Source organism: Hydractinia symbiolongicarpus, chromosome 4 (assembly GCF_029227915.1).
Source record: "Hydractinia symbiolongicarpus strain clone_291-10 chromosome 4, HSymV2.1, whole genome shotgun sequence".
Classification (NCBI taxonomy): domain Eukaryota; kingdom Metazoa; phylum Cnidaria; class Hydrozoa; order Anthoathecata; family Hydractiniidae; genus Hydractinia; species Hydractinia symbiolongicarpus.
In genome coordinates, this window is record NC_079878.1 from 26232131 (window position 1) to 26253136 (window position 21006).

Genomic DNA, 21006 nt, shown 5'->3' on the forward strand with positions numbered 1-21006 from the left:
ATAAAAAAGAACTATTTGATTAAAAACTTTGCATCAATTTCGATTTACATTTTGAAAATCACCCGCCGTTATAATTTATTCCAAACGTTTTGAAGTGATATTGGTACCGCCAAAGATACTGAAATGTTTCTTTTCGTAGCACAAGAGTACAGTAGAGGATTTTTTTTTAAGTTTTGCTGAACTATTCCCATAGGATTCTTTTTAATGATCAACGTAGCTATATTTTTTTGATTGACTGACACAGGGAAAGTCATAATCCTGCTTCTTCAAACTGCTCAAGTATCAAGTCACAAACAAAACTTAAATAGGCTATTTTCCCAATTATGCAATAAAATTGAATTTTTCCAGCGACTGACGATACAGCCTTATTTTTCGTAGACTTATCGAATGAATAGCCGAAAACTGGTTTAATAAAAAATTTAATTTCACTGACGTCATTAGGATGAAAAATGAGTTCACAAAAATCCGTTCTTCCATAAGTATTGATGTTCATGTCATTAACAATGGCAAATGTTTATAATATGGCATTAATTGATGTTCGAGGTAAAGACAACAATGCAATAACTTCATTGGAGCAGACATGACGTCATTTCGTGGTATATTTAATTCTTTAGGATCTGTTCTGTATTATATTCCTAGGAACCATAAATTTCCTTGGCAACACCTTAGTAACCACCTCGTAACGAACATACATGTAATAAGTAATTATATAACAAATGCAACATCTTACAACACCCACACAAGTAGGTCAGCACTTTTTATTTCTAAAGAAATAATTACCCCCGTCTGAGAAGTGCAAAATCAAAAAGAAGTTCCAAATTTTGGACAATGTCTTATAAGCCATAAACGCGGGTGGAGTCAAACTTTTGGAAAATATTTGAATCATAGAAATATTACCGTCACAAAGTTTCATAACAATTGACTAATTTCGAAACATATTAAAATTTAAATTTATTGCGAGCACTTTAAACATTAAGATCGAAAGATTTCGGCGGAAAATGTTTCGCCGGAAAAACTTTCGGACACAATTTTTTATGATTTACATGATTTATAACGTCAAAAACTATATAGCTGAGTCTTTTGAACGAATTTTAACCAAACTTTAAAAATAGTGATTACGGTAAAGAAAAGGTCTAGAAATATTTATAAAGATCTAAAAAAGAGTCTTCAGGAACCAAGTGTATGGATAGAGCCTCGGAAATGCCAGCGTCGTCGAAACTATTGTAAATTATGGCTGGATTATTCCGCAAATGGTCGTGTAGGCCAATAACCCAATTAGCGTGAATAGCTTTCAAAATTGAGATCTGTTATTTGGAGTGCGTACCACAACTGGAATATTTGCTTCAGAAATTGCTATCCATTGACAGTTAAATCAAAAGGCTGGAAGTAATCGATGTTTGCAGGTACATAAGCGATCACGCAATTATTACTTTCAACGACTTCCTAAAAAGCGGCTGTTGTTTGTCCCTTGAAAACTTCAAGAAATCGAAGTGTGTTTTGCATTGGTAAATTCAGTTCCTCTCGTTTTTGTTCCAAGTAGGGTACCACAACATTCTCAGTAAGCTGTATGGCTTTCTCTTCATTCGGAAAAATCAACACCTTTCGGTAGGCGGCCATCCGTTTTTCCCTTATAAATTAGTTGAACAGGAAGGAATTTGCGACTTGGAAACGGTAAAAGTGCCTGTTATCAGCTTCTTTTTTTCCTGTACCAACAATTGTGACACTTAAGGTCATGGCGTCTGGCCGAAATTGAAAATAAAGTCTTCTTGTATTTCATGCCATGCTTGATTTTGTTTTGTTTCATGCCATGCTTGATCTTTTGTTGGACATCCAACTTCCTTTCCTTCAAAATCCCTGAAGCTATGGGAGCTTTTGATGTCTTTGTCATTTGACTTGTCATTTTCTTTCCCATAGTCTCCATCGTGTACAGAATCTTCCTTGCCCAAGAATGCTAAGCAGCCACCAAATTGCACCAGAATACCGCGATCATCTGCCATAACAATACCTTTTTGCAATTGCATTGACCACAACTGATGAAACTGGTGCACCTTTGAGACGTAAAGGATCTAACGCATCAAAAGTTTTCTTCATCACGTCTTCTGTTAAAATGCTAGGTCTCCAAATTTTTTTCTTTGCAAAAATGTAACTTTAGAACCTGAAGTCGTACTTTTAAGTTCTAAATAAGCTTTGGCAAAATCACTGATTGTCTGTCTGGTTAATTCGGGACACTTTGTTTTCAGACAAGCGATAGTGGTTATATTTCCACGTGTGCTCGCATGTTTTTCAATCTCTGCTCTTTATTCTGGCTTCCAGACTCTGTATTCCTTATTTTTTACTTTTATCTTGAGCAATCTGTTTAGTAAATGAAGAAAAAAAGAAAGAAAAAAAAGAAAAAAAAAATTCCTCTCACGTTGAATCTCCTAAATAACGGCTCGTGTTTTTTTATATTAAGAACGGAGTAGAGCTATTCTAGTTCGATGTGCCAAATGAGTTCTATTTTTAGTTAGACCAATTTCTAAACGTTCGAAACATCTATTTGTTGACAAAAAATGACACATGGTCAAGTTTAATAGTTACATAAAAGCTTCAACTTGTAAATTTTGTTCATGTGTGACTTAGCAAACAGAAGATGGCATGTTTATGAAAAACAGTTTGGTTGAATTCGAAAGAAGGAGAAATTCTTTATGCAGAAAAGGATCTCAATAAACAGCCCTTATGCATGATCCGTATTCTGTGGCATGTTGTTGGACAGGTTTCAAGAGAGATATCCAGGGCTTCCCACCACGTTGTAAAAAAAGGTTTTTCTTACAACGTGGTGGAAAGTAGGTCTCTAATGTTTCCAATTCGAAATACCGTTTTTCGCATATAGTGAAAGGAGTCTTGGAAATTCCTTTACTATCATCTTATATCATAGTTGAAGAGAAACGAAAATATTTATATCAAATGAAAATCGTTACTGAAAGTAACTACGTCGATCGATTTCTGTGTGATAGTTACGGTAGGAATGATCCTAAGACAATGATCTAAATGGATGATGGACATTTGAAGGATGAAAAAGAGGATGTGGATTTTGTGATTGACGATACCTGCGACGATGTAATTTTAATTGATTAACTTTATGTAACTGTTTATGTTCATGATGTGAAATAAGTAAGTTGAAGAACTACAGTTTTATTGATTTCCTGATTGCCTTATATATAATTTCCATGCACTATTTCTTTTTAAAAAAATAGAAAATCAATTTCTCGGACAGAAAAACTTTCGGCAGACATAAATTTCAGACGAAAAAATTTCCGGCCAAAAGAATCCGAAAGTTTTGTTCCCAATATAGGGTTACTAGAATTCAATTTTTTTTCTTTTTGGCTAATAAACCTTTTCACCACCTTTTTTTGCCTTTTATGTAAGTTAGTAAAGTAAATAGTTCAATATATTTCGACGTATGTAGAAAAAAACGAAGAATTAGAATAAAAGTCGCCTATTATATTGTATACAAGGCTAATATGTTTTCTTCGTATATGATAACTTGTGGCACATCCTATAAAAAAGCATTGAAAGAAGGGAAGGAAAAATAAAAAATACAGTGATATAGCTTTTATAAATCTCATAAATGTTATCCCAAACACCACTTATAATACAATACATTTTTTATTTTATGTCATTTAATAGTATGGGCGGATGGCAACAACTTTTCCATAATGACAACGATGTGTTTTCTTGGCATAAACTGATTTTCCACAGATGGCATGGGTCGATTTGTTATAGCAAACGTTACTGTAGCAAAATTGAGTCCACCGGTTGCACACACGTCGACCACCACAAACAAAGTATTTCTTCTTCAAGTAGCAAATTCCTTTGAAGCAAAATTGGCTTCCTTTGTTGCATACACGTCGGCCATTACAAACAAAGTACTTCGTTTTCAAGTAGCAGACGCCTTTGAAGCACAAGTGGGTCCATTTGTTGCACACACGTCGGCCATTACAGACAAAGTATTTGGTTTTCAAGTAGCAGACACCTTTGAAGCAGAATTGGGTCCATTTGTTGCACACACGCCGGCCATTACAGACAAAGTATTTGGTTTTCAAGTAGCAGACACCTTTGAAGCAGAATTGGGTCCATTTGTTGCACACACGTCGACCATTGCAAAGAAAGTATTTGGTTTTCAAGTAGCAGACACCTTTGAAGCAGAATTGCGTCCATTTGTTACACACACGTCGGCCATTACAGACAAAGTATTTGGTTTTCAAGTAGCAGACACCTTTGAAGCAGAATTGGGTCCATTTGTTGCACACACGTCGGCCATTACAGACGAAATACTTCTTCTTTAAATAACAGTTTCCTTTAAAGCAGAACTGACTGGCTTTGTGGCAGACACGTCGTTTTGCACAGAGATAATGCACTCGTTTGGAATAAACTCTGTATCGGAAGCAGAAATGTGTTCGAATGTCATAGATGACTTTTCCACAGAAGCTATAGTATTTCTTCAAGTACAGTTTGCGATTATGGCAATAGTGTGTGTTTGGGTTGTATCGAACGTAGGCTCCACCTAAAATGTAATATTGCCTTGTGTTAGTTAAGCATAGATGTTCAATTCACATATTAATGTGAAACAAATATTTTGTGCAATATTACTAAGTTGAAAGAAAACTTACAGTAAGGTAAGTAAGACGGATCTTGTTCTTCAGTTACTTCAACATCATTCAATTCTTCTTGTGTTGCTTCTTCAGCAAGTGCAAATGCACACACACCGCAAAGGAGAAAGAATCCTAAGAACTTCATATCTAAAAAGATTGCAGATATGGTTAGCAGGGATAGTCAAATTATATATAATGATATATTTAAAAAAAAACAAGTTGATAAAAATTTGTTATTTACCTGAGTTATTGCTTTGTCTATTAGCGTTGAATAGCTTGTGAAAAATTATAATTCTTGTTGCACTTTTATACATTTTTGGGGCAGTTTAAAAAGTGTGTACATTTTATAATTACTTCTATTATGGGGGACGTATGTTTATTTTACATAATTAATGGTGTCATTAACTGAGATTAGGTCACCACAAACTGTTTGGTAACGCATGCAGTATTTTCACATCGTCATGCAACCTTTGAAAAAGAACTCAAAGAAATTAAGAAGGTATATACATTGTTGAAACAAATGTAATTTAAGGTGACTATAGGAAAAATGGATATGGATTCTTCTTTCTTTAATGCTTGAGCCGATAGTTCAGATTAGAAATTACATTTAGTTTCCTTTTAATGATTTTTGTCTGAAATCTTCGCGACAACAAGACACTTAAGTTGGGACTTTTTACGTTTTCTACTGTCGCTAAAAAGAATCTCAAGCTAAGGGATACTACGAAGTAGCAGAATGTTAAAACAATCGAGATACAACGGTACTTTTGTGAAAAAATAAAAGAAGGTGACCCTCTGATAAAATTTTAACTTGAGGTTAAACATTCGTGTTAGATAAAACTACATTAACTTAATTTAGATGTCATAACAGGCTCTTGGGTAAAACATGGTATATTGAATTAGGCCCTATGAACTCAATAAAGGTTAATATCTCCAATATTTCAGAAAGGTTAGACAAGTCGCAGGCGTTTGTTTCGTTTGTAAAAAAATAACGACACCCTGTAATAATGTGCCCACGTAAATGTTAATTCCTGTATCAAAGAATACAGCAGTGTAGTACATTTTTAACTAATAATCACCAGAGCACATGGCCATTAAAACCGGAAGTGACGATGATCATGCTAAAACTCCTCGTTATCGAATAACGAGAAAGACTCCCAATATATTTGTATATAGCCAGTAACATGGTTTAATGGGTTTTGAAACAGTTAATAGTATCTTAAGGAATTGTTTCATCACTTCACTCTTTTTGAGAATTGACTATGATGTTTATCGTTTACCTTCAGTATTGCCTTGGCCCTATTAGAAAATGTTATGCGATGAAATATAACAATTCTTTAAACTATTAAAAATTGGCGAAGCAAAAAAATGTATTTTGCGTTATACAGATATATGACAAGTATTTTCACATAAACTTAGTTGTCATAGCTATAGCTTCATTAACGTCGACAAATTTCCTGCTAGTGTGGAACGCTTTTCTTCTGTCGCTGTGCAGTCGCTGATGTGAGAAACAAACAAACATAAAACGTATGTAAGTGTAAAACATGTAAAAACATAAAGTGCGTAACATTCGGCCATGTGTATGGGAAGAAACTTCTGCAGTAAAATTTTGTTGTAGAAAAACTCTTGCAAATATTTCATCCGTAAATCACGTTAAAGTTGCTCAACCGTTAACGTTTTTTCCAGTGAAATATTCAATCGTTTTCAGAAACGGGGAGAGTAATATCGTCACTCCAAATTACTAATATCGTGGTGCTTTTTTTGTATACAAGTCGTTAAGTTTTTAAGTTAAAAAAAACGAAGGTGTGCTTAAGCAGTTAAGTTTTAAAATGTACGACTCCTTAGAGAATGCATAAGGATCTCATTAACACCTTTATTGATGACAGAGAGTAATGGATAAAAAAGAACTATTTGATTAAAAACTTTGCATCAATTTCGATTTACATTTTGAAAATCACCCGCCGTTATAATTTATTCCAAACGTTTTGAAGTGATATTGGTACCGCCAAAGATACTGAAATGTTTCTTTTCGTAGCACAAGAGTACAGTAGAGGATTTTTTTTTAAGTTTTGCTGAACTATTCCCATAGGATTCTTTTTAATGATCAACGTAGCTATATTTTTTTGATTGACTGACACAGGGAAAGTCATAATCCTGCTTCTTCAAACTGCTCAAGTATCAAGTCACAAACAAAACTTGTATACTTCACACGACATGTCCTTGTGGTTTGTGCATCTCTGTACTTACTACTTGTTTTTCTCTTCATGATATGATAAGTTGAAAAGAAATTCACCTTGCATTGAAAATGCAATGCACAAAGGAAAAGGATCTCAAGAAACGTCGCCCACTAAACTATCATATCGAAGAAATGGTGGTAGAGCGTACGCTTCCAGTGCGAGAGTTCTTGGGTTAAAACCCTGGCTGAGTCACGTCAGACACTATAAAAGTGTGAATCTGTCCTTCCTGGTTAACGTTCAGCACGAACAGAGGATCGATATCTTAGGTGGTTGTCTAGTATATAGGGGAAACGAATTTAAATGATAATAATAATAAACCTAAATAATATACACACTGAACACAATAGATAGATAGGGACTATACGCCGATTAATGCTCCACCTTTGAAAGGTAGAGCATTAATCGGCCTATAGCCTTTGAAAGCACCCTGTGTTTTTTAGTCAATCACCACAATTATTTTTTGACAAGTGTTCTATAAACACGTGCACAAATGACATGTCGAAACCCTCCTTAATATTAAAACAACATTATTATGACTAATTTTTCTGTCTTTAGCAACTACTCGTGAAATTGTTACGAATAAAGTTATTGTTGTATTAACGAGTTAAAAGCAAAAATAACTCCCATAAGATACTTATCAGTCGTAATTGAGTGTCATTAATGAATTACCATTGCCCTTAACATCACGTAAAAAAGAAATTATGTTTTGAAAAAGATCCTTTCAAGAAACATTTTTTTTTTTTTGTATAATAACCGGAAAAATTTATGCAATTCTTTCTGTTTGATGTTTCGTAGGGAATACTGCCTGTAATCTTATATGATGCACCCTAGCAATGCTAAGTTAGGCAATATTTTCACTATATTGACCATCTTTGACCACCTTAAGTGAACTAATATTTGCGAGATCAAAACTCTTTTTTGTTTTAGCGAGAACTAAATTTTATAGACGGGTTTTTATTTATTATATGGTAATAGACAATATTTTCAATATTTGAAGTCTGTCCTAAGAAATAAGGATGATTTCACATTATTTCACATGCTGAACGTATATACTTTTTTTTTTGGGACTAAACTTCAGTATATTACCCCTGCATAGCAAACCATGCTGCATAATTGGTATAAGGTTTATTACTTCAAAAAAGTGTACGTTAGCCTATGGGCTTATATCGTAATTAAAAATCAAGTTGTTTTCACATGCCTGTAGTAAATTTCCAGATGTTGCAGTTTTATCTTTTGTTAAAAAAATTGGACGAAAAGAAAAGAAGAAATATGAAAGCAGAAAATAAAGTCACGAAATTCTTGTTTTAGTCCCATTTATAAGCAGTATAAACTGTGTTTATACTGCCCTAAATTTTCCAGGGGACCGATATACTTTCTCTTTGAAAATTTCAATATCCAGACTGTTTTAGCAAAGAGTCAAAACATAACTATACTTTTTCGTTTCCTTAAAATTGGACTTCTTTTTGTTCTTTATGTTTTGAAAAGCGGAGTACTGTTTCCCCATCAACAACTTTTCTAGAGGAAAAAGTGTATTCCAAGTATTAAGTCCACAACTTTTTTCCTTATATCGTTTCTTAGCTGTTTCTACAAAATGACTGATATTGTGGCAATGCAATGCAAATGTATTTGGTATCTGAAAGGACCTCTGAATACTGTTCTCATTTATCTATTTTCTTTCCGGTCACGTCAAAATAATGATTTTCGTCATCTCTTTTAAGATATTTTTTTATCACAAATGTTTTTTTAATTAGCAATTATTTGTAATTAAATAGCACGTGCTTTGTTAACTGCTTTGCAAGGAAAAAAATTGTTCCTTATAGAAATATTCTCAAGTAAATTATAAAACAATCAAAAATTTGCTCCAATGAACTCCTGTGGGCTTTACGAAGATATAAGCGTCTTTATGTTTTTGCTCTTGTTCTATAAAAACTTAAAAGAGATATGTTCAATGAAAGACTAATCTTGCGCTCTAAGGATGGGTGTTTAATTGGGTTGTGGGTTACTGGGGCTCTGGGCGCTTATTGAGAATACCTGAGCCCTTAGAATCCACACCAGATTTTTGAGGAATATTTAATTCTTCTTTCTACATGTTTTATATTTTTAAATATATCTATTGATATCTCAAATTTGAGTTATGGCTAATAGACGGTATGTTTGTTTTTCGGCCTTGCAAAGTCACCAAATCACTTTGTACGGAGTCTAAGGGTGTAAATGTATTTACAACAAATGTTATCTTTTTTTTAATTATAATACTGTATATCCAAACTCTAAGTCGTAACAGCATAACGGCCAACTCATCGTTGTCTTCAATAAAACATATGTACGCCAGGCGCTTGTTGAAAATAACAATCTAAATGTGGGCGGTTAACGAGACACTGGGCGCATAATCCGCCATTTACGATATTATTTCAACCAGGCCCAACTGTTTGAAAGAGGAGGAGGGGATGAAAATCTAGATTTGCACTTTAGAAAATCAATAGTCACTATTCAGAGAGTAATTTTACGATTATATGTTATTCGTTTGTGGCTAACAGGATAATTCTAACTTGCATAATTTTAGACTCGACCCATGTTAGTTAAACATAACATTGATAACATGAATGAAACCTTTGGAACCTAATTATTATTAGAAAAAGACCCTTTAGAAATCTCCTAGAACCTCTTTTCTTTATGCTTCATCACTTCTTAAAAGGCTCACTGTTTAATTTTATTGTTGTTCAATTTAATCGTTAACTTTGAACTCACACAAAAAGTGATATTTTGCTTCTCTTGCATTTTTCAGAAGCTGCTCCAAGTGCAATATTATTGCTGTAATCGTAAATTACAATCAAGAAATGACTCAAAGACCATTCATAGTAATACAGGACATGGTCACAAGATTTATTACAATGCGCTGAATAATCACATTTCACAACCACCCCACTAAATGAACAATAAAATTATCGTAAAAAGAAACTTAAGAATATATCATACGGTTAGCGTAGGCTTGACGAATTTATAATTAGCTCACTTGCAAAATAATTACCACGGTTAATTATCTTGGAACAGCATAAAAGCAGGGGATACTTATTTTTTCCTCACAACACAATTTGGCTCAGACTGAGAAGCAATCAGGTAATACTTGCCTATTTCTTTTATTTCTGTTAACAATAAGCACACTAAGTGCGTGAAATTTTATAATACTATTTCGTTTAGATATGAAGTTGTTAGCGTTTTTTCTCGTTTGTGGTGTGTGTGCATTTGCACTTGCTGAAGAAGCAACACAAGAAGAAGTGAATGATGTTGAAGTAACTGAAGAACAAGATCCGTCTTACTTACCTTACTGTAAGTTTTCTTTCGACTTAGTAATATTGCACAAAATATTTGTTTCACATTAATATGTGAATTGAACATCTATGCTTAACTAACACAAGGCAATATTAAATTTTAGGTGGAGCCTACATTCGATACAACCCAAACACACACTATTGCCATAATCGCAAACTGTACTTGAAGAAATACTATAGCTTCTGTGGAAAAGTCATCTATGACATTCGAACACATTTCTGCTTCCGATACAGAGTTTATTCCAAACGAGTGCATTATCTCTGTGCAAAACGACGTGTCTGCCACAAAGCCAGTCAGTTCTGCTTTAAAGGAAACTGTTATTTAAAGAAGAAGTATTTCGTTTGTAATGGCCGACGTGTGTGCAACAAATGGACCCAATTCTGCTTCAAAGGTGTCTGCTACTTGAAAACCAAATACTTTGTCTGTCATGGCCGACGTGTGTGCAACAAATTGACCCAATTCTGCTTCAAAGGTGTCTGCTACTTGAAAACCAAATACTTTGTCTGTAATGGCCGGCGTGTGTGCAACAAATGGACCCAATTCTGCTTTAAAGGTGTCTGCTACTTGAAAACCAAATACTTTGTCTGTAATGGCCGACGTGTGTGCAACAAATGGACCCAATTCTGCTTCAAAGGCGTCTGCTACTTGAAAACCAAATACGTTCTTTGCAATGGTCGACGAGTGTGCAATAAATGGACCCAATTCTGCTTTAAAGGTGTCTGCTACTTGAAAACAAAGTACTTTGTTTGTAATGGCCGACGTGTATGCAACAAAGGAAGCCAATTCTGCTTCAAAGGAATCTGCTACTTGAAGAAGAAATACTTTGTTTGTGGTGGTCGACGTGTGTGCAACAGGTGGACTCAATTTTGCTACAGAAACGTTTGCTATAACAAATCGACCCATGCAATCTGTGGAAAATCAGTTTATGCCAAGAGAACACATCGTTGTCATTATGGAAAAGTTGTTGCCATCCGCCCATACTATTAAATGACTTAAAATGAAAATGTATTGTATTATAAGTGGTGTTTGGGGTAACATTTATGAGATTTAAAAAACTATATCACTGTATTTTTTTCTCTTCCCTTGTATGCAATAATGCCGCTATCAATTTTCTAATGCTCTGTCATGCCACTAAATCATTAAAACTCATAATTTTGAACCTGTTCCCTTGACATGTGGTGCGACAATTGTTGGTTTAAGATGTTTAATTTATTTTTATATCATTTCTGATAACAATTAAAAGGGATTTTGGCTCTGGTGGCAGAAAATAAAATGTGATTGGAAGAAAAATAAAGTATTCGTAAAAAAAATATACTAACACTGTATAGAAATTATTTTATGCAATAATTGTGTTTTTTAAAGAATGGCAACGTATATGACTATGAAAACGGTTTGTAATACACCTATCTCTTTCAATCCGCAACTTGGCGCGGAAAAAAAGTTTTGTTTTGACGTCGTGTAAAATATCACAAAGTATTTTCGAGATTGAAAATATAGAAATCGTTGCCGGCTATGTGGCGATGTAGAACGCATGCGTACACACAGTTTTTAAAGATTTTTTTAGATTTTGGTGGTTATATCTTTTTTATTATTTTAAATTGTTTTTTTTTAGAAATTTTAAACAATCTACTGTAGTATTAAATTTTGAGACCCTCTTCCCCCATAATTGCAGCTAAAATGATTTTCTACATAATCAATTGTAATCTTCTCAACATTAAAAAATTGAACGTAGGATGTTATGATAAAAATTAGGGATATTTCTTTCCGTAAAAACTTTTGCTACCCTCTTCAAATAGCTAATATTTATTTTACTCTGTTGTTTTTTACAAAATTTCATTTGCTTCTACCTTAAGTCGATTTATTTTTGCAACGATTAATCTCGTGAAATTACTAGAAATGACCTCTTTGCTAAAATTGTTTGGAAAAAAAAAAGTTTTTCTCGATAAAGTTTTTTTTTCAACTCGAGCAAGTTCAATTAAAGGTTACCTAATTTCAATAAATAGGCCTAACAAATTACAATTGCGAAAAAAGGGACGGAGATTTGTGAAATAGTATCGCGAAAATAAGTTGACATGGGCCATAATAATCTCATAATTGATACGTGTTATACTTCATGGACTTTTTATATCTATTTTCGGTTAGGATATGATTGTTCCAATTAATTAAATCAATATGGCAGATTTATTTCAATTGGATTGAGCCCCAAGGGTCGTAGGTCAGGAGCGAGCTTCCAACAAGCCGGTTACATTTGACACGCCATATTGGCAATACGGTGGTCAAACCAACAGAGCACTTATGTTGTTGTTACTCTCTGAATTTTACATATCTATTATATTGTTTTATTGAATTTATAGCTAGCTAGATAGCTCTCTAATGGTGTATGTCTCCAGCAACCAATCAACTGACACAGACAAGTTTACATGGTAAAACCAGTTACACTATTTGTTTAATAGTAACTGAACTGGTGACATTGCAGTGAACATTAGCAGGATTTTAAACAAATTTTTGTCAACTAGCCGGGAGACCCTGCGTCGAAACTCATGGTCAAGCCGCAAGTAACTGTGTTACTCGGCGTTGAACGTCTGGTGGAGAGCTTAATATGAGCCGTTAACTGTGTCACACATCTAAGTGGAGTGCTTTAGTAATTATTCTATTTTAGTGCGGCCGAAAAAATAATTATTTTGGACATGCCGCATTAATAGTTAGAGGAGATAAATTACCATCAAATCATCCACTCAAGACTGCACTATAATAAGAGGAAAATTTTTATCATTACCGCACTAAGTAATTATTTTTTGATAAATTTTTAATTCTTTTTTTTTTAATTATTTGTTTTTATTATTTAGGTTTTTTTTCTTTTTCTTCTCTTCTTCTTTCTGCTTTCTCTCCTTCTCAAACTTCTCCGGCTAGTCGCCAATACACGATTAACTTGGTGGAAAAGCTTACAACGTTATTTCATCCGACATGGAAATGGTAAAAGGATCCTTTGATGTCTGCAGTATTACAACCGCAGACAAAAACCAGGTCAACCCGCACTATAATTAGAGGAATTTTTGACCCTTCCCGCACTAAATAAGAGGAAAATTGAAAATTACCAACATTCCATTCACACTAATAATAAGAGGATAATATATTGTTTTAATTCTTAAAAAAGGCACTAATTAGAGGTCGCACTAAATTAGAATAATTACGGTAGTACAGGTATGCAGTATTTCAAAAATTAAGTGAAGCGCGCATAACATTATAGTATTTCTTGTATAATATATTTTTCAATAAATAACTTTCTTGCAACTTTACCCGATATAAAAACGCAGTCCGCAACCCATTGTTACGCCGTCATAGCAAAAACAATCGGTCGACATCTTTTTATTTTTTTGAAGGAATAAGTTTTCGTGAAAGTTCAAAAATTAATCGTGACAACGGACTGAGCGCATGGTACAGGTAAACCGTATCGCGCATGCGTATAGGCGTAATACCCTTTCCCTCTAGCCAAAAAATTCACTCAGCAATTTTATTTTGTGAAATAAGTTTTCGTTTCGAAAAATTGTCAGTGTAAATAAAAACACATCCTACAGGCTGTGGTTACAAAATTAAACACAGTTAAAAATAAACCTGAAGTATCACAGGTTAATGAAAATTGAGCTCTCATTAAAAAATTGTGCACTTTTTTTACTTTTTAACTAGGTAGCTAACAGTTAGCTATCTAGACACCCCCCAGTTGTAACTTAGTAAAAATCAGATTGGTAAAAATAACACAAATAGAGATAATGCTAGCTTAGATCAAAAGCTGTCGCACGATACTGGATAATAAGGATTGCCAACTGGTTTTTGATTCTCCCTTTAAACCTGTACATTCGTAGCCAAAATTTTAAAACTGGTGAGTTTGAGATTTGTATGTGCCTAAAAAACGTGACAAAACGTGACAAGACAAAAATGTGAAGAAAAGCAGACTTGACTTAACAACGTCAACGCCGCACCTTTCAAAATGGTTTCATATAAAAACAAAAGACAACAAACTGCCAATATTAATAAAAATTACCTAATCCGGATTAAGTTTTTTCGCCCGGTAGCTCTAAATTTTGCTTTTAAGACGAGAGTCGAATTTGAATTTTGTTAGTTTAGGATGTTTAAAAATAACCAGTAGATATGGTGGTACGATTATTGTTGGTCGCACCGTAAAAACAGCTCAGAAACCAAGAGACCTTGGGAACGAGGATTGCATGCTATTCTCAACCGTAAAACTTTTTTCCTAACATTACAAACAAAATGATAAAACCTATTAGCTGTTTTAAATGTTTTACACACTTTTATTGCGCAGGGACGATATGGTGGTTTCTTTTCATTTCTTTTCATTTTTGTTGATCTTTTGTTGTAACATATAATTTTTTGATACGGTCTTTATATTTTCTTGCGCCGGCATTTTTGATGTTTTAAAGCAAATTTAATATGAAATCGTCGACAACTACAACAACAATTGCCGTATTCTGTGACGAATTTTCGTGACTGCACATACCAATATAAGCTAGGACAACTAAGGTTTAGAAAACTTGATGAAGAGTAGTTATATGACAACAAACTGCGTTTTTACCTATAGGGATTTTTACTGTTTGTGTTTACACACGTGTTATTAAGTATTTCTTTATTCACATACAAATGCTAAACAAATAAAATTTAAGATTTTGGCTACTTAGCACCGATTATAAGCTAGCTAGTTGGTATTTTTTTGTATCTGCTTGTTACCTATAAATGCATTGCATTCCAGTCAACTTTATTGTGATACTTTTAACAATAACACTTACTCCACAAACGACACACCTAAAAAAAGGATTGTATTTCATGAAACTGAGAAGGTTGTTTATCAAAGACTCTTGACTGTTAAGATTGTTTATTTCTACTCATTTGACCGCCTAAACCCAAAAATTACACAAATGAATTTGGTGAAAAAGTTGTTTTGCTGGACATTGACATAGAAGACGAATGAATTTTGATTTATTTTAAAGTCGTAAAAAAATTGATTATCCCACCGGATATTTTTCCTTGCTCATAAACCTCTTTCGAAGAAGTTTTTTTTGTACTTTCGAGTACTGTAATATGCGCACTCTTAATTTAGCCCTCCCATTGCCCTTTAATAACCCAGCCCCTTTAAAAACTCAAGTAGTGTCTTCTACTAGTTTACATCTCTAACGTTAAATAAGGATGATATGATGTGACAGAAGAAAAGAAAGTTATTACTATGAATTTATGATAAAAACTGATACGTTGGTATACGTTAGTGTACGTTTGTGCTTATAGAGATTTGAAAAAATGTGTGTGTGCCTGCTCGAGAAACAATAAATTTTGTAGGTTAATTTTGACCTTCACTGTTCTTCATTCAACCCCATAAATTGTAACGTTTTTAGATCGCACGTGCAGAAAAATATTTGTGTACCGACTCTATTTATTTTTTATTTCTATTTTGATGATAGATCGGCCAAAAAAATATTTTCGCTGCCCGTAGGACGACTAATTAAATTGCCTTCGCCTTAACAACATTCTCAAGCGATACACAGAAAAGTCTTCAGCGACAGCTTGAGAAAAAACGTGCATGAATATTATTGCATTTTTGTATTTAAAATTTTGATAAACAAACACCTCTATATAATATATATAATGTCAAGTTTTAGTATTTTTTGTTTGGAACAACTTTTCCGTAGTGGCATCTGTATTGGATTTTGTGGTAGATGGCTTTTCCACAGTAATCATAGAGTGATTTCTTGTAAAGTAGTCCTCCATGACACCAGTAGTACTTCTGGACATAGATTTGTTTTCCACAAACAGCATGTGTAGCTTTGTTGTAGCAGTTGTATTTGTGACAAAACTGAGTGTATCGATCACATACGCGTTGGTTTCCACAAACGAAGTACTTAGATTTCAAGAAACAGGAACCTCGGAAGCAAAATTGAGAGTGTAAGTTGCAAATATTGTGTCCGCAGATTCTGTACCATCTTTTGTTGTAGCATTGTCCTTTGAAGCATAAATCGGTGTGTCGGTTGCATACACGTCGGTTGTGGCAAATGAAATATTTGCTAGTTTGGTAGCATTTGCCCTTGAAGCAGAATTGGGAGTGAAGGTTGCATACATTATATCCACAGATCTTGTACCATCTTCGGTTGTAGCAGTTTCCCTTGAAGCAGAAGTCGGTGTGTCGGTTGCATACGCGTTGATTGGCGCAGATGAAATACTTGGTTCTGAGATAACACTTGTTGCGGAAACAGAAATATTTGTGTTTGTTGCAAACATTGTATCCACAGATAGCGTAGTATTTTCGAAGGTAGCACTTTCCTTTGAAACAAAATTCGGATCTTTTGTGACAGATGTTCCAACCACAGATGGAAAAGGAAGATCTAAGGTAACATTTTCCTTTGAAGCAAAATTGCTCTTTTCTCTTGCAAAGGTTGTTTCCGCATGCTCTGTAGAGGCTTGATGGATGAGATTTTCCTTTGAAGCAAAAATGTGTTCGGATGTCATAAAGATATTTTCCACAATAGCGATAGTACGTCTTCAGGTAAATTTTTCCATGATAGCAGTGATGTGTGTTTGAATTGAAACTAGGGTAGGCTCCACCTGGAAGACAAAAAGTAGCATTAATAAATGGTCTTCGTTGTACCAAATGGATATACGTTTGTGTAGAAATTGTGGCAATGCTTTTTGTTTACATATTTACTCATTGACATCTGAAAGCATCAGAGGTATTTATGGATGGAAAGTTTTAAAATAATGAGAATTTTGAATAAAAAAATAAAGATACGTACATGAGTAACTTGGATCTTGGGTTTCAGCTACTTCAGTATCTTCACTTTTGCTTGCATCCTCTTCAGCAAATGCAAGTGCGATGGTAGCGAATAACGCTAACAGTATGTAAACCTTCATATCTATAGAAAATATCATTGTTTATTATATTATAAATCCCAACACTTGATTATCTTTGAAAGCTTTATTTTGTTGTAGTCTTACCTGTATGTTGCGCCTTGAGTTTATACAACACAAATCTGATGAGAACTCTTTTATTTTTTTCTCACTTATATACAGTAAGCAGAGCTATTAACAATGCATCGTCATAATTTCGTACTCTATTAAGAAACCATAAAGTACCAAGCCTCGTGAAAATTTAACCAGATAGGTGTCATCAATTGTGTATAATTGCCAATCAGAGTGGCGCTGCAGTGGGCGTAACATGTGCGATCCAATATATCTGTTGCTAGGCTTCTAGTTGCAAATGTATACTTTATTAGAATTATGCAGTGAGTGATTAGGATATTATAATTTACACCATGTGTTGACTTATCTGCATTAATAATTACGACTAACCAAAATTGAGCAGTTAGTGTTTTCTAAAACTCTTTTGAAATGTTTACTCTTAATATTTTACGCTTCTAAGTTTGTTAAGAAAATTAAAAATTCAAGCTGTATGCGTTAAATGTTCTGCACTTCTTCTTTGGGATATATTATTGGGCGCATTCATGGATTTTCAAAATTTCAACCAATACAAATGTTTCCGGTGCAATATAAAACCTTTCTAAACCAATAAACATAGCTTTTCTGCGATCAGTGTACTTTTGCTTTCTTCTTTTTAACTTTTTATTACTTTTCTTTATTACTTTATGTTTTGTTTAATACACCATAGATCATACTGTTAATATAAAACTTTACGAGGATTTATTTTTTTGTTCTCCAAATTAACGTCCGGTTAAAAAGAAAAGAAATGTTTAAAACAAAAATATGATTCAAAGCAGTAGTTTGTGATGTCGAATTGACTTAGAAAGGACTATACGCAATAATTTAATAATACTAAAAGAGAACTTTATAATTAATCAATGCTAAAGCAGAAAAGTTCTGCTTTCATAGGTCCGAAATGTCGCTAACTTTATTTGTAAATAGGCGAAGAAACAATTCATAGATTTTGCGATGTCACTTATACTTCTTGAATTTGAATATATTGTGAGATTATGTTTTCTCTGTTTGCATTATTTTTTCTCTGTTAGTCTTTAAATTAAAGGTTTTGGATTATCTCATTTAATTGCTATAGTTCGATGAACTTTGAACTTTACGAAACTGTTTTCTGCAAAATATTCTGTGTACTAAATATATCGAAGACTTTTGTTCATAGATATTTCTTTATTACTTTTCAAAACTCCATGCGAGTTGTCTTCCAGCAAAATTTAACATTCTCATTCACAAAGTTTTATACACTTTATTTTGGCTGGTTAAAAAACCATAGCAACGTTTCCAAATAATAGATTATTGAATTCACAATAAAAGTAATTTTTCTCTACTTATTACATCTTAATATCTTAAACACGTTTTTAAATAGTTTCCAAGTATAGGTGTTAAAGAAAACAACACTGATATAGGGTTAATGGATGCGATAATAAATAGCTATTTTTGGAAATGTGCTCGTGCATCTGTAATTCTTATCAATCAAAGTAGTTAACTTTTTAACACTGTTGAACAGAGCGATTGTTTTTAAAACAAACACAAAGTTTTTGCATTTTTGTAGTTTACAGGTTCAACTTGTTGCTTGTTGATTATATACACGAGAAAACAAATTCATGTATTTTTGCTTGCTCAGCCAGGCTGACGTGACAATTGTCATTCTTCTTATAAGTTGTTTCATTTTTGACACATGATGCCTCATGATGCTGATTAGATGCTTAAAAAGTGTGTATTTATGTTGCTTTTTAAAAAGAACTAATCGAATGTTTGTTGACGATTAGATGCTCAATGATTCTCAAAGATGGTCACACTAGTAAGATAAGCTTTATCTCACTGATGTATTTCTTGATTAAAAGTACTTGCGCAGTGGATATTGCAGGTAACTCTTAATGTATATGATCATTGGATTACCACGGACGCAATTTTGAATTATTAGTAATAAACAAAACACCAGCTTATGTTTTGTGCTTGTCCTGCTACCCCTGTGTACCAGACGTGGATCGCAGATCACAGTTTTTTTATATATATTTGAAGCAATTTTACTGTATTATCAATGCCATTGGAAATTGAAATTTGGTTTCCTACCTTGATAAATCCAAATTTGAAATTCACACTCTTATTGGAAATTCAAATTAACGAAATAAGATTCTAATAGGATTTAAAAATAAGATTTGTTAAAGAGCTTCTCATATTCTTAAAGAAACTAAATATGGTACAACGTTGCTTATAAGTTAAGTTTGTACCTGGGAGCTTACTCAGTCATTGGTAATGTTTATTGTTCTGGGTAGTCATGTGGTTTGGTCTGCGATGTGCGATAATCACATATTTATTATTTTTAGCATAATAACAATTATTTATTAAGCAATGCGACTTTGTCAATCACTGCCGTTGTTGACAGCACATTTTTCAATCAAAATAGCGTGCTGTAGCAACGTAAGCTGTTGACAATTGCTTGGTTAAGGTTGTTTTCCATTTCAAGATAATTTTCCGCAAAACGGAACGGACAGAAAAAGAAATCTTCGGAGCATGCGGACTTAAAATGTTTGCATTAGCTACTTGAGTGGAAAGTTTTACGTTCTGGGGAAAACAGAATCGAGTTCAAATTTGCGTTTTGTGTGGAAACAATGGTAGAAAATTAGTTAGCCAATCAGATTATTTTATTTCGCGAGAATTGCGCTGCATTAATGTGCTCTATAATATGAAGTGGAAATTACCAGCAGTAAATTTTCTGTTCTGTTCTATACTTGTCCGTTCCAAAATTTTATTTCTCGCCCACCCAATTTTTGATTGCGATTGAAACCTTTCATGCACGCTCTATTTAAAAGCTGAGGGAATCTAGTAAGCTCAGTGCACTGTTAATTCCTTGAAATCTATTCTTAGAAATCAGCATTGTCTTAAAGGTACTATTGTCTGCCGTTTCATGATTAAAACACGCTGCCATTAAAATACTTTTTACGCACGGATTAAATACTAATAAATTAAAGCCGTTTTTATATTGCAGGTTTGAGGACATATATCAATGCTGGAGTAATACGACTCTAATTATAATTATTCCCTAATAAGGAATTTTTTCAAGAAAACTGCAACTTCTTATCGCATTTTTTTGCTGAAAATATGTTGTGTTATAACAGAACATATCTTGTTATATAAACCGGTGACTCTCTCTGTCCTTAACTCGCAGGGGACTGGGACATATCTTCCGTTCAAGGGAAATTTAAGATATAGGGAGAGGAATAAAAAAGCTACCGCAATATATGTTTTAAATAGGGAGATGTCAAAGATACAGTTTCATATAAAGATCAATTGTGCGCCATTCTTAAGGACATTTCAATCAAAGCATGAAAAAATGATTTTATTTCTTATAGTCGTATCCAAGCGGAGTTTTTTCGCTCATGCAATACAATGTAAAACATTATACAGAACTGAGTAATATTTTTATTGGTATTGATATCTGGTGGAATAAAAATCGCAGTATAACTTAAATTGCACATTCCAATAAATTCCATACTCATGTCCAGATAACTTAGGAGTACAATAAATAGATAAAAACATATAGGGAGAAAATAATGGAAAATAGGTTGTTGTTTTTTCGCGCTGCAGCTACTAGAAATAAACAGGACTTGCCATCATATCACGTTTCTCTTTCTGTTTCATATTATGTTGTTTCTCTTTCTGTTTCATATTTTGTTTGATAAAACGTTTTTGAATATTTATACAGGCATTTCCATAATGACTCTTTTCCATCCTTTAGCGCTTTTTTGTTCGGTTTACCATAGTATCTCACATTTTATTACGCCTTATCAATTTTTTAGGTTTTCAGTTATCATGTCCTATATTAATCA

The 21006-nt window shown here is 33.5% G+C and overlaps 2 protein-coding genes across 2 annotated transcripts; one reads left to right on the plus strand and one right to left on the minus strand.

Annotated features, from left to right (window-relative positions):
- The first annotated feature begins 9015 nt into the window (after positions 1-9015).
- On the plus strand, positions 9016-11366 carry LOC130642390 (uncharacterized). Its single transcript, XM_057449476.1, has 5 exons — positions 9016-9078; positions 9282-9359; positions 9648-9720; positions 10061-10189; positions 10296-11366. The coding sequence occupies exons 1-5, from the start codon at positions 9016-9018 to the stop codon at positions 11177-11179; spliced, it is 1227 nt and encodes a 408-aa protein (XP_057305459.1). The 3' UTR covers positions 11180-11366.
- A 3174-nt stretch (positions 11367-14540) lies between these two features.
- Positions 14541-17823, minus strand: LOC130640690 (uncharacterized). Its single transcript, XM_057447207.1, has 3 exons — positions 17186-17823; positions 16984-17103; positions 14541-16795 (listed from the first exon to the last, which is right to left on the minus strand). The coding sequence occupies exons 2-3, from the start codon at positions 17099-17101 to the stop codon at positions 15852-15854; spliced, it is 1062 nt and encodes a 353-aa protein (XP_057303190.1). The 5' UTR covers positions 17102-17103; positions 17186-17823; the 3' UTR covers positions 14541-15851.
- Between the last annotated feature and the right edge of the window lie 3183 nt (positions 17824-21006).

What these genes read in the sequence shown, in the direction of transcription:
- LOC130640690 (XM_057447207.1), bottom strand. Translation starts at nt 17,101, where the DNA reads ATGAAGGTTTACATACTGTTAGCGTTATTCGCTACCATCGCACTTGCA. An exon ending in CCAAGATCCAAGTTACTCAT is followed by an intron (nt 16,796 to 16,983) that starts GTACGTATCTTT and finishes TTTGTCTTCCAG; the next exon opens with GTGGAGCCTACCCTAGTTTC.
- LOC130642390 (XM_057449476.1), top strand. Translation starts at nt 9,016, where the DNA reads ATGTTTGTTTTTCGGCCTTGCAAAGTCACCAAATCACTTTGTACGGAG. An exon ending in TGACTCAAAGACCATTCATA is followed by an intron (nt 9,721 to 10,060) that starts GTAATACAGGAC and finishes TATTTCGTTTAG; the next exon opens with ATATGAAGTTGTTAGCGTTT. An exon ending in TCCGTCTTACTTACCTTACT is followed by an intron (nt 10,190 to 10,295) that starts GTAAGTTTTCTT and finishes ATTAAATTTTAG; the next exon opens with GTGGAGCCTACATTCGATAC.